Consider the following 12,552-nt stretch of genomic DNA (forward strand, 5'->3'; position numbering starts at 1 on the left):
TCCACATCTCTGACTACATGGATTGGCACATATTGTTGAAAAGACTTTCATAGTTCCCAGACAATGTATTTTACTTTTCCTCCTGCACCACCATGAGGTTTACATTTGTGGCTTTAAGTGAAATGTTTCAACAACTATTGGATGAATTACCATGGCATTTGGTACATCCATGCCCCCCTCAGGATGAATTGTAACTTTGATGATCCCCTGATGTATCATTGAGCACCAACATCAGGTTAAAATTTTAACTTACTTTGGTTTAAATACCTGCAAAAGCAGTGGCATCCCATCAGCTGCACTATGTGCTGAACATGGTAAACATTATACCTGACATCAGCGAGTTAACATTGTCATTGTGAGCATGCTAGCATGCTGGCATTAGCCTTTAACTCGAAACACTGCTTGCCTACAGGCTCCCGATCCCAAAGCACTGCCACGCGTTTAACATAATAAGAATGAAAAAGTCACAAATACAAATGTACCCACAAACAATGAGCCAAAGGCCAAGCTTTGCACTACTGATTCTTATCCTTGAGCTCATCAGGTCATCAACTGACTCTCCAAAGTTCAGAAACTACACTGGACTTAAGACAACCAAACTAACAATGCAACTGCAAGAAAACACGCATTAAAATGCTAAAGACAATTTATTAGTAGACACTCATTAGTCAGAAATAATAATCTCCTGAAGAATGTCTTCCTGAAATACACCATTTGATTGGCAGTGTAAAATAAGGCAAAGGGCTTAAGATCGTACACTTTTACACCAACAATAAACAGTTATACATTCACTTGTTACTGTAATTACGCTTTTGATAAATCTGTCCATACACCCACATACCAAGAAAACTTTATTAGCAGGGGGGGGCGGGAGGGGGGCAGGGACGGACAGAGTTTTAGCAGAGTAATACTCAGCATAATGCAGTAGCTCTTTTGGCCAGATATTGGCTATACCTACATAGAATCCGACCACAACCTAAACAAAGATTTTGGAATTGCAAAAGCCAACACAGTATACTGACAAAGTTCAGACAATTACCATCATTGTGAAACGTTACTACCACCAAAATTGTTAAAGGTGTTCAAAAGTTGGTTATAGTGTGTATAGATTTAAATTATATAAATTTCCCCTTACTCATAGGCAAATATGTCTCTTTATAAAGTATTTTGTTACATAAAACACATTTTCAGTGAGCTGCAAAGTGTATAGCTGAATAGTGATTGCTACTTTATAGGAGACTAGCCACAGATTGTTGTAGCATCAGAATAAATACAGTTCAGCTTTGCAACGCGCCCTCTTTAAAAATACACTGCTACCCACTTTGGTTGTAGCCAGACTTGTTATTTTGATTTAAATTGGTTTTACTCTGTATTTTGTTTATTAAAAGGTATTTCTGTGTAAATGTAAGTATTTATTTGCAACAGTTATTTTGGTGTCACAGTTATCATGTGTATTCACTTAAACCCAGCGTTTTGTCTGAGGTCTCTATTTAGTCAATATAATCTTGGAGATTTTCTGAACGTGATTATCTTATGAATGGGTCTGTTCCTTTTTACCCAATATTAAATCTTTTTGTATCTTGGACATGTTTAATGTTAGAAAGGGTTATTATACAGTAGAGCCCCAATTTAAGAAAGGTTTGAGTTCTCAGGAAGTAAGAATTGCAAGTCTCTGTGCAGTTTTCACTAGAGCTCATTATGTGTTCTGACCTGCACCAAGTCGTAATTAAGAAAAAAGCTTTTCCGACTTTAGTACCAGCTGGATGGTGTCTTGGAGATATAGCAGTAAAGTAATGTTACACACAGGATAGTCTACCCTTTTAGTGTCTTTTAGCAATGTGTGCATGTTTCCAAAAGATGCAGGAAGAAGATTGCAAAACATCTACAGCTCTTTCAGTACCACACACACGCACATAGAGGAGTTGCTATGGGTAAAAATGTCATTAGCCAGGATGAGTAACTAGGTGGAATGCAGCTCATCTGTACAGGGTCTATTATCATATAGATAGACCAAACAGAAGTAATTGAAGAGCTAATTTCCAAAAATGTATACATCCATTTTCATTAAAAACAATATTTAACTACCTCTAAAGCACCGACTGGTATCAATTCATCAATCAAACTTTTTCAGTTATCTTCCTCCACTTTAAATGGCACCGCAAAGGTTTTTCAGTCATTTAGTTTCTTGAGAGTAATACTTCTGGTTTTCAGCTGGTGGATATTTTATTTTGGAAAGTAACTCTTCTGTTACACAACAACTCTACAGAACAAATGACATCAAAAAGGAAATAAAAATACTTTCACCATAAGCACTGAATATATATTTTAGAAATACATAGAAAAATATATAGTCATCTGAATGCCCATTATACTTTGTACAATTGTACACAGTAGTGTCCGAAAAAAGCCTATATGGTGATGTAGAATAGATGTGATAACTACAGACGCTATGGAATTACTGAAAGTTTGAGATTCGTACGTGATAGCAGTTCAGGGGGTGTTTAGTGTGACGGATGGAGAAGTTTGGGCACACTCTTTTCATTTTCTCATCCTCAAAATGTCCAAACCATACATTTGTCATAATACAAAGTCTTAACATCTGTTTTTGTGTTGTTTTTTGTTGACTTTTACCAATTTGCTTGCCAACTCCATCAACAGGCTCTAAAACGGAATGATTAGTAAGTCTTTAACACTGACAGGCATTAGGAGGCATTGTCAGCAACACTTTGTACCCTGCAAATACCTGGATGTCCTCCCAACAAACCTAACCAACAAAGTTAGAAATACAAAAATGCTACAATAAGTGCACACAGCTTTAGAGTGGGCAACACTTGACACATTTTAAAGATGTATACAATATATAGTTTTTAATTTAGCTATGGTTTATGTTTAGTAAAACCATTTACATGAAATATCTGTATTAGTATGCACTGATACATAGAGGTATACTGATGCCTAACCTGCTGTAGGTCAAATAGTAAATGCAAATATATCAAATAAATTACTGTACAATTAAAATGCAGTGAGTTCAGATGAACAAATTGCAGTACATGGTGGTGATCATTACTTGATCTTAATATGAGGTCAACCAAGGACTAGATAAACTATTCATAAATTTGATATCATTATTCTAAAGGTAGGTTATAGGGACTTACATAACATACTGTTCTGTATAGTGAAATCACTTCTGGCACTTCTTTAGCAATGTGATTAGAAGCTATATTAAAGTGCACCCAGGTGGTGCCTATGTTAAATCAAATCATAAAACACATATGCAAATCCTATTTGACTTACAGTAAGGCATACCGTAATTTAAATCCAGTTGAACAATAATACACTTGTTTTTTAGAAGCATAACATTTATTATTTTAATATTCTACCTCACCATGTGCTAGCATTGAATAAATAACCAATTACCATTTCAGGCCAATTTAAAATAATTGGAATCACATGAACCTTTTCATCTCATCTCATATTTGTCTGAAAATGAAGATTATCTGGTAGAAATGTATCCATAAAAAGCAAAATCAGAGGAAGTTTAGTTTCTGATCCGTCTGCTTCGATGCAAAGATCCATGTGAGCGTGCGAGTTAGCATCTTGATGTTAATACTATCATGGTAGAGATGTAGATGTGAAATGTGACTGTGATTCAAGAGTTGATTAGAGTCAGTCAATATAAATCTTTAAAAGGCTTGGTGTAGTTAAACATCAGATAGTCTGTGTAGTAGAAGTCATAGATACGCTGTCTCTCCAACGTGCTGACCTGTGAAAAGTATTTTTCTGTGATCTCCGTAGATGTTCTCTTGTCAGCTGGGTTCCTATCTTTAAAACTGGGCAGCTTGACGTTGGGTGGTGCCCCAGTCAATCGCAGGAGAAAGTTGGACTCTTCCTCCATGCTCTCAAACTTGCCGATGAAGTCATAGTCTATGAGACAAGGGTTGCAGAGCTGGTTTGCCTGCTCCCAGTGGATGTCCATTCCCACGGGCCGGTGGACATCCAGCAGGTACTGGACAAACTCCTTGAACGTGACCCCATTGCCTGTCTTTAGGGCCTCAGCGGATGGGTTCGCCCTGTACTTGGAGATGATGGGTTTCCCAAACAGGTTGTGGTAGTAGTCGTTAGGATTTTCAAACTTGTCCCTATAAGCTGACACTATTCTCTCTAAAGGCTCTCGGACAAACATGACTTTGGTGTAGGTCTCCAGACGGTGCATGACTCCTTTGTGGTCAAAGGTTCTAAGCTCCCTGAGATGGTTGCCGTCATGTACTGTGTCGTGTTTAATGCTCTGAGCATTGGGGGCCATGCCTGCCAGCACCATCAGGGTCCTCTTCCAGTTGGAACAGCCCGCCTTCGGCACCTGGCAGTACAACAACTTGTACTTGTCCTCCACAAAGAGGTTTTTCACATGATGACCTGTGATGGTCTTGGAGATGTTGCTTTTGTACTTGGCACAGATCTCCTTCATCAGTTGCCGGCGTGCAACCTGAATATCGGCAAGCTTTTTCCACCTGTCAAGGATGGAAGAGCCAAAGACAGAAGGGGAGGAAACTGAGGATGAGGAGGAGGAGGAAGAAGAAGAGGACAAGGGAGAAGAAGGGGATGAGGAATCCTTTTTGGTGGTGTGATGGATTGGAGGACTTGTTTTCAGCAGTTTGCGGTGTCTTTTAGAGACATGAAGGGAGGTTATGTCCTGCTCCCGAGACCAAGTGGTGAGCATCTGTCTATTCTGCTCTCGAGACCCAGGGATAGCCGTCTGTCTACTCTGCTCCAGAGACCCAAGGGTGGCCGCCTGTCTACTCTCCTCAAAGTGTGGGAACTGCATTGGAGGGATTGGGCTGGACAAGATGTCGTCTGTTTCTTGTAGCTGATAATTATCAGATTTGCCTCTGTCTTTGTCTTGCATGGAAAGAGTCTACAAAACAAAAACAAGACGGGTTGTAGTAAACAGTAGCAGATATGTGTTCAGACCAAACAAACAGCAACATTTTCAGATGATAACAAGGATATGTGTGCAAGAAAATAGAATTTATGCTTTGTACCTAATGGGGTGGTAAATCTGAGCTGTATTACCAGAAACAACCACATGCTGCCTTCAGTAGTCACATAGGCCACTTGATGGTGCTGTTTCACTACACCTTAAACAAAGTTCTAACTTTGTTACACACAAATGTCACACACCACCCAATGCCATCCATGACCTATCAATAAACTGAGCTCTAACATCAAATAAATGTCTTATAAACACTTAATGGGGAATGTAAATTAGAATCATCTACTGCCTAATTACCATCAGATGATGCCCAAGGCCATTATGCATTCTGACATTTTATTTCAATTAAATGCTGTAATGGCATCATAAAGCCAATGGACTGGATGTATAATTTTAATTTTACAACAGACAAGGTGATGAAACCATTATGAATCCTGGCTCATCCCCCTCCTGACTTAAATGGCCATATTTGTTCATATGCAGGGACAACTGCAGGAGGGGGTGGTTCCTCCCTGTCTATTTAATGTGCAAGGCGAGCACGGGGCAGCAACCTATACACCAGACATCACGTACTTCAGGGTTTGCACTGATGCAAGTCTCTCCTTGGTGCTGATGATCACAGCAGAGACGAGTGCAAGCAGGGGTCAGCTGAGAGCAGATACGGTAGTACGCTCGCTGCATGTCTGACATAGAAACCTTGTTTATGGATTGTCTTGGAGTCAAACAAGATGTTGCTCTCTCTTCTAATCTCACCTATCTGACCCTTGCAGCTATCCATGACTAATGCTGTGTGGCAATTTAGGACACATTTTTAACCCCTGCAAGTGTTTATTCAAACCTTGAAGCTTTAATTTAGTTTTGTTCGGGCACAAGAGAACAATTCCCTACAAACTTGTTCTTGTGCAAATAACTGTCTAACAATACAGGAACTGGCTTCAAAATGCAGAGCTGTACGTGTACCAAGGGATGGATAATCATAGTTTGTTGTTACTGTGATCCAGTAGCTACTAATGCTGGAAAAGCCTAATGTAATAAATGAGATTCTTTGTTTATACATGCTGGTTCGTCATTCTTCAATAATGGATATAAACTAGCCAACAAGATAAATACAAGAAAGGAAACTTCAACTGTGGTAGATTTAAAAAAAAAAAAAAAAATAGGTGTGATTACACTTTGAGGAACCTAGGCCTTGTTCGACTTGGACCGTTTACTCAGTAAAGTCTGACTGGCTGAATGCACAGTGTGAGGTCAGCCTCTCTACACAGATACTATCAGACACACTGAGAGGTACAAGGCTGACAATCACTTTTTTTTTGCAATAGATAACAGTTGGGAGCAACCTGTGGATCTGTGTTTTGGGAGAATTGGAGTAAACATTTACCTCTCTGGACTGCCGTTGAGTGCTTCCAAGCTTCACACCTGGGGAAAGAGAAGAGAAAAGAGACAAGAAAATCAGCACTAAGTAAACAACGTTTATTTTTGTCCTTGTAGAAAAGAGTTAGGCGCCTCCGATGCATCAGAGGCTCCCAATTATTTAACGTTTCCTATCACTTAGTAGACTGCTTTTGATCCCCAGGATAACCACCACTGCTCTACTAGTCCACAGAGGAAAGACAGGTAGCTCAATATGTGTAATGAGCATCCACAAGCATAAAAAGCTGGTAAATGAGTGGTGCTCCCAGTAGCAAGCAGTGAGGACGAGACAGGGGAAACAGCACAAGAAAGAGAGGGAAGGAAGCAAGGAAGGAAGGAGGAAAGACAGAAACAGAGCCAGCAAACCAGCAAATAGAGAAGATGTAGTTTGCAGACCAGAGGAAAGGCAGGAAGACAGAGCAAGATAAATATGCAGTTTGCTAAATTTCTAGAGGACAGCAAGAGAGTGATAGAGACATACAGATTGGTTTTGTGGCAGACTGGCAGCCTTGGGGACAGGTAGTAGGTATTGGCAGATGTGTGGCAGCCGGACAGACGACGTGTTTAGTGGTCTGTCTCCAGCTGGACATCTCCTTTACTTGGGTCCCCCCATCCTGCTGATATATAATCAGGCTGACAGCTCTGAGTGGGGCTGCATGGCTGCTGATGGGGGGAGTGAAGACACCTCTGCCTGAGTGGCCTGTCACTTCCAATTTGAGGGTGGAAGTGATTGGAACCTGCACAAGGGGTGCGGGGGAGGGCTGTTGATGCAGGCCACAACCTTGCCTAAGTGATGAGATCTGCAGAGCCCTATCTCACACTTAAACACGCCTCAGTGGGGAGGGAATAGAACGCGTTGCCCAGATGCAATGTTGTTTTAGATTAGTATGCGCTGGAGAGCTCTGTGTTGCTGTCCGGGTCTGTGTGGTGAATCTTTTTCTTGTCTCCATTCTTCTGAACGAGACACGGGAGGAAGAGGCGGAGGAGGAAAACGAAAGGGGAGTGGGCTAAAGAGGTGGCGTGTGACATTTTCTAATCTTGTTTGGGTGTTGCTGTGCTATTTGATCTCCTAACCTCCAAATAATAGCCCATGTAGGTTGTGCATCTTTTGATATCAGTTTCCATTTGCACATCATGTGAAACACATGAATATTTATCACAACACGCACAGATGCCATTGCCAGGGAAACACGTCCACAGCAGCAACGGTCAGTGTCTGCTGTTCTAAACTGATGGAGCGGCACGCGAGCCCCTTGTAGCCCTGACTATCTTGTCAAGATACACGCTTAGTTATTGATCTTGAAAAGCCCATTCAAGGTGGTAATTGAAATCTCCAAAGGTTTAATTGGTTCCTTCTAAGAGGTGTTTTATCTGGCCGTTGTTACAAGTTTGTCACAGCTGTTGATATCAATACTGTCACACTTTCCCATTCAATGTCACACCTTCAAGCAGAGTAACATTTTAAACCCTTTATTATGCCAGGTCTGCTGAACCACTGACAGAATTCTGCAGACGTGAATTTTTCAGGACAACAATGTTTGATGCAATACATGCATTTAGTTGAATATTTGACATGTATTTATATCATTTATTCAAAGGGAAAGGCTTTAAGAAACAGGAAAAAGGTTCAACTAGATTGAAGCCCGAGGCATTGAACTGAGAATACAGGACACTCATTTGTTCTGTGACAACTGTGTCTTGTTAAAGTTGTTTTGAAAATGAACCTGACATGGCTTGATTTGATTTGATAAATCTAGGCTTGAAAAATCTGTTACAGAAAGGGAATGAATTCTGGCTCTGAAAATGCATCACTCTCTCAAGTAGGGAGCCCAAATTACATTTCATGAGAGGAACATTTTTTCCAAGATCGAGGACAACTGAAACAAGTAATATAACAATGTAAACTGAATTTCAGCGGGGATTTGTAAACATAATTTTCTCTGTAGTATCTATTTGGTTGAGGGTAATAGTTGCTGTTTGATTGCAATTTCACACTCAGTCAATTCCACTCAGTATAACTATGTTATTGATTTTTACTGCTGCGTGCTGAAACAGTGATAAATTGTGAAGACTGAGGTTTCATCCTGTGAGATGCAGACAATTAATCATTGTAATTCCACATATAGATGTAGTAGCTACAGTAGCCACGTTTGTTTTGAAATAATTTTGTAAATAATCTAATAATGCAATATTAATGTTTCTCCCAAGGTATAATTTTATAATTTTGCCCAGAGATGTGTGGTTACTGTATACTGCAGCATTCACAAAAAGGATTCTCTGCAGCCCTAATGGAGATATCTATCTATAAATGGGTGTTACCGCCTTTGACTCTTTTCCTGCTTCCAACGTTAGCTACATGATTGCTGGATATACCAAACTTACTTTTTTTCACTTTCCTGGAGCACGAGCGGATAGCTGAAAGGAACATAGCGACTGTTGTGTGGAATAAGGTTGGCGAAAAAAAGGCCCTACGCTTTTCCGTGTCTATTTTTTCGCCAACAGGAAACTCAACAAAAAGCCATTTGCCAACACTAAATATCAAGGGGGGGAAGAAATCTCCATCATGATGAACAATGTATTTTATTTTATTTTTTGGTGTGTCATTGCTTATTACTGCTTTGCATAGTTGCATGTTTCAAGAAAATGGCTATAATCTGTGATGCTTGGGTGTATTGTGTTGTTTGCACGGCTTCATGTACTGAATGTGGGTACTGTTGATGTGTAACTTTACTAATGTCTTGCTGCTTCCTGTCACTCTGCAAGGCTTCTTGAGAAAGCTTGTTAAATGGTCTCTCATTGACGTCTGTCTGTACATTTTAACCTGAGTTAATGTCTCGTTGTTTCCTGTTGCTCTGGTCTCCAAACATCTGGCCAAAGGATATGGCACATTTATAGAAATGTTGATTAATGTCTTGTCCTTTATACATAAATGAAAATGAAATATATCTAAAGAGCTCCTCCTCTAACTTATGCTTTGATTTTCAGGTATTACCCTTTTATTTTGCCGATGACGGAAGCTGATTTAAAAGCAGAATCGGCTCTCGAGCCTCATCGTCCTCTGTTGCCCTCTAAAGTAACCTTGAGCATCCACCTCCCTCTCAAAGACAAAGCCTCTGAATATTCATGCAGACGACCCAGCATTACTGCAAGGATCCATATAAGCAAGGGCCACATCATTAGCGCATCCATTATCATCCTTCCCTCTCAAAGACCCTTGTACAACTTTTTAACAGAGACACACATCAAACATCCTTTTCCCGGCCACTGCCGCCGAGGAGGAGCAAAGGATAAAAACAATGTGAAATAATGAGCTTATTAAGTAAAGGATTGTGGGCCCTATGTTCTGCGAAAAAATGGCAAACGCCTGGTGTTAACCGGAGACAGCCCAGGAGGGTGCTAGAAACCAGACAAGGCGTGTCCTCCTCCAGCCCGCTACTGCGACTAGGCAGCCATCGCTGCTCCACCATAAACCTTTCATTAGTCATGCAGCACACTGAGCCACTGTGACCCCAACCAGCTGCACTCCCCTCTCTACCCAACAAACCACCCACACCTGCACTCTGCACACATGCTCCTCCTCCACTTGACTCTGTGTGGGAATAGAGGGCTGTGGCACGCTGGGGTGGTTTATCAGAGGAAAAACGCTTGAGAACGAAGGTATTACGTTTTAATCTCTGGTCCATTGATGTCTTAACTCGTTGTGGTAAGAGATAAAACGATGTTTCAGTTGGTGCTGAAATCCTCCAGGACTGGGCCAGAGAGAGCAGGTGCTGGGGAGGGGGAGGAGGAGGAGGAGGCGATGGGTGAGGAATCAGTGATTCGGGATTGAAGACATGCCTGCTGAGGCTCTTGAAACACCAAACATGGTCCAGCTAAAACTTGTGTGTATCCTCATCTGAGGGCTGTCTTGTGTTGCTAAGGCCGGCTCGGAAGCTTTGAGGCTTTCCTAAGTGTTCACAACTCACACAAGCACAGTTTGGCCAAGAATTAATTAATAACGCATCTTTGATCTGTAAATGAAACAAACAAATGAGGACAAACAGATTCTTCCCACTGTTTCAGTAGTAGGAACCATGACGCCATACCAGACGCAGTCAATCAGTAGGATTTAGTATTAGAAAAGATTAACGGCAATAGACAATGTTCTTTAATTTGATTAATCACAGTTTTACATACTAAATCTGAACTGCTGCATATGAAACTCTCCAATCAGAGACCTAGGAGTCAATTACACAGGGTCATGCGCTGACTAGTCCATATCCACGACGTTCCACTGCTGGGATTGCTGCGGTGCTGACGGACTTTTCGGCTGGATGTCCGTTACCTTCCACTTTCTTTGTGTTGGAATTTTAATCTCTGGAGGATTTATGAGGACTACGGTTAACTTCTCAGATCTCTGCAGGGTAAATCCAGACAGCTAGCTAGACTATCTGTCCAATCGGAGTTTTCTATTGCACGACTAAAACAACTTTTGAACATACATGTTCCACCAAAACAACTTCCTTCCAGAGGCTATTTTGCAGCGGCACCGTGGCTCTGTCTGGCGCTTAGTGCCGCCCAAGACGATTGTGATTGGTTTAAAGAAATACCAATAAACCAGAGCACGTTTTTCTCCCATCCTGGAATGCTGTGTGGACTCACCAGTCCCTCCTCCGTATCGCTGTGGAGGAAGGTCTGGCAATGCAAGTCTATGCGCTGACTTAAGCCCATGATCGTAGGAATTAAGTCCATATTGGACAATCCTGCAAGCCACGATTTACCAGTGGTGGAAAGTAACTAAGTACTTACTTACTAAAGTACTGTACTTGAGTGCAGACTTTTTCTGCATTTGTATGCCTTTATTACAGACAGAAGAGAGACAACAGCAAATTAGGTTGAAAGTCAATCAACAAATGTCCTCCGCCAGACTCAAACTCTGAGGTTCCTTGTCAGCATTTTAACCACTAAACTAGAGGGATGCCTCACAATATCTGTTTCATGCTAGTTTATACTTTTACTCCACTAAATCTTTGAAAGAATATTGCACTTTTTACCCTATCAAATGTCTGTGAAAGGCCAATATTCACTCCCCTCTACACTCCTCTGACAACTCCTGAGGGAAATATCGGGCTCTTTAGCTGCTAAATGCTCCACTGTGTTCACCAGCTAGTCACTAACTGTGTCTGTCCACAGTCCCTTGCTGGGCAGGTATAGTTTACAGTGGCTTTTTGATATTTTTTTCTCCTGAAGATAGATGCATTAGAGCAGTGAAACTGAAACTTCAAAACCAAAACAATGCTAAAATATAAATAAAAAAATAGTAAAAATATTTTTTTTCCAAAAAATGACTCATCAGTCACTGGAATTCTCACTCTCCTCTTCCTACCTACTGAACTAATCTTTGACGGAGCACAGTGCCCTGAGCAATCAGAAGACATGCCACCTACAAAGGTTACAAAGCGTCAAAGCTGAAATGTGTTGACAAAGCCGTTTCATTATTGCTGGATTTTGCATGGTGGCACCTTCTTTATTAATTTGACATTTTTGTGTCTAGCTCTATGTCCTAATTATACGTTATTAGTCTGTGTTTGTTGTTTGTTCCAAGCACAGGATGATTAATTACAGACTTTATGTCACTGCAGTTCCTTCTGCTGATCAGTATAGGTTGATAAATGTCATAGATGACTATGCTTCTTTAAAGCTACGTTATAGTTAATGAGGTGTTATGGTGTGGTGATATGGTACTATGACTTTATAGTAGGGCTTGGACGATATGCCTTTGTCCCGATTCGATTCTTTTACGATACATGGTTGCCGATTCAATTTGTATTGTGATTCAATAGTATTGAGTGTTGCGATTTTCTTTTCCTTCTTTAACAAAAACAAAGGTTGAATAATGCCCTTCAAGAGACAATATATCATGAGACATTTCTAAAAACGAATTGTTTTCTAAGAAGAATGCACATCACATGTCAGTCAGTCAGTCTGACATTTATTTCATTTGTAAAGAAGTACATAACATGGGTTTTCTGCATTTTCTGCTTTCGGTCTGTGTTGCTGGAAATGGATATGATGTAGTAGTAGTAGTAGTGATGTAGTCAGCGGTAACGTATAAACAGAAAATATTTAGGTGACTCATTGTTAAAAAAAAACTAAAAATATCGATTCTA

The 12,552-nt window shown here is 40.6% G+C and overlaps 1 protein-coding gene across 3 annotated transcripts in view; it reads right to left on the minus strand.

Annotated features, from left to right (window-relative positions):
• Positions 1 to 628: 628 nt before the first annotated feature.
• The window catches only part of LOC120556420 (carbohydrate sulfotransferase 8-like), a 173,929-nt gene continuing 162,005 nt past the window's right edge, over positions 629 to 12,552 (minus strand). For all 3 annotated transcript variants that reach the window (XM_039796028.1, XM_039796026.1, XM_039796027.1), the window contains 2 exons: positions 6,372 to 6,409; positions 629 to 4,912 (listed from right to left, as the gene is read on the minus strand). In XM_039796028.1, the coding sequence (XP_039651962.1) occupies positions 3,671 to 4,903 (1,233 nt within the window). In that variant the 5' untranslated portion in view covers positions 4,904 to 4,912; positions 6,372 to 6,409 and the 3' untranslated portion in view covers positions 629 to 3,670. The remainder of the gene's footprint in view (positions 4,913 to 6,371; positions 6,410 to 12,552) is intronic.

This window comes from Perca fluviatilis, chromosome 3 (assembly GCF_010015445.1).
Source record: "Perca fluviatilis chromosome 3, GENO_Pfluv_1.0, whole genome shotgun sequence".
Classification (NCBI taxonomy): domain Eukaryota; kingdom Metazoa; phylum Chordata; class Actinopteri; order Perciformes; family Percidae; genus Perca; species Perca fluviatilis.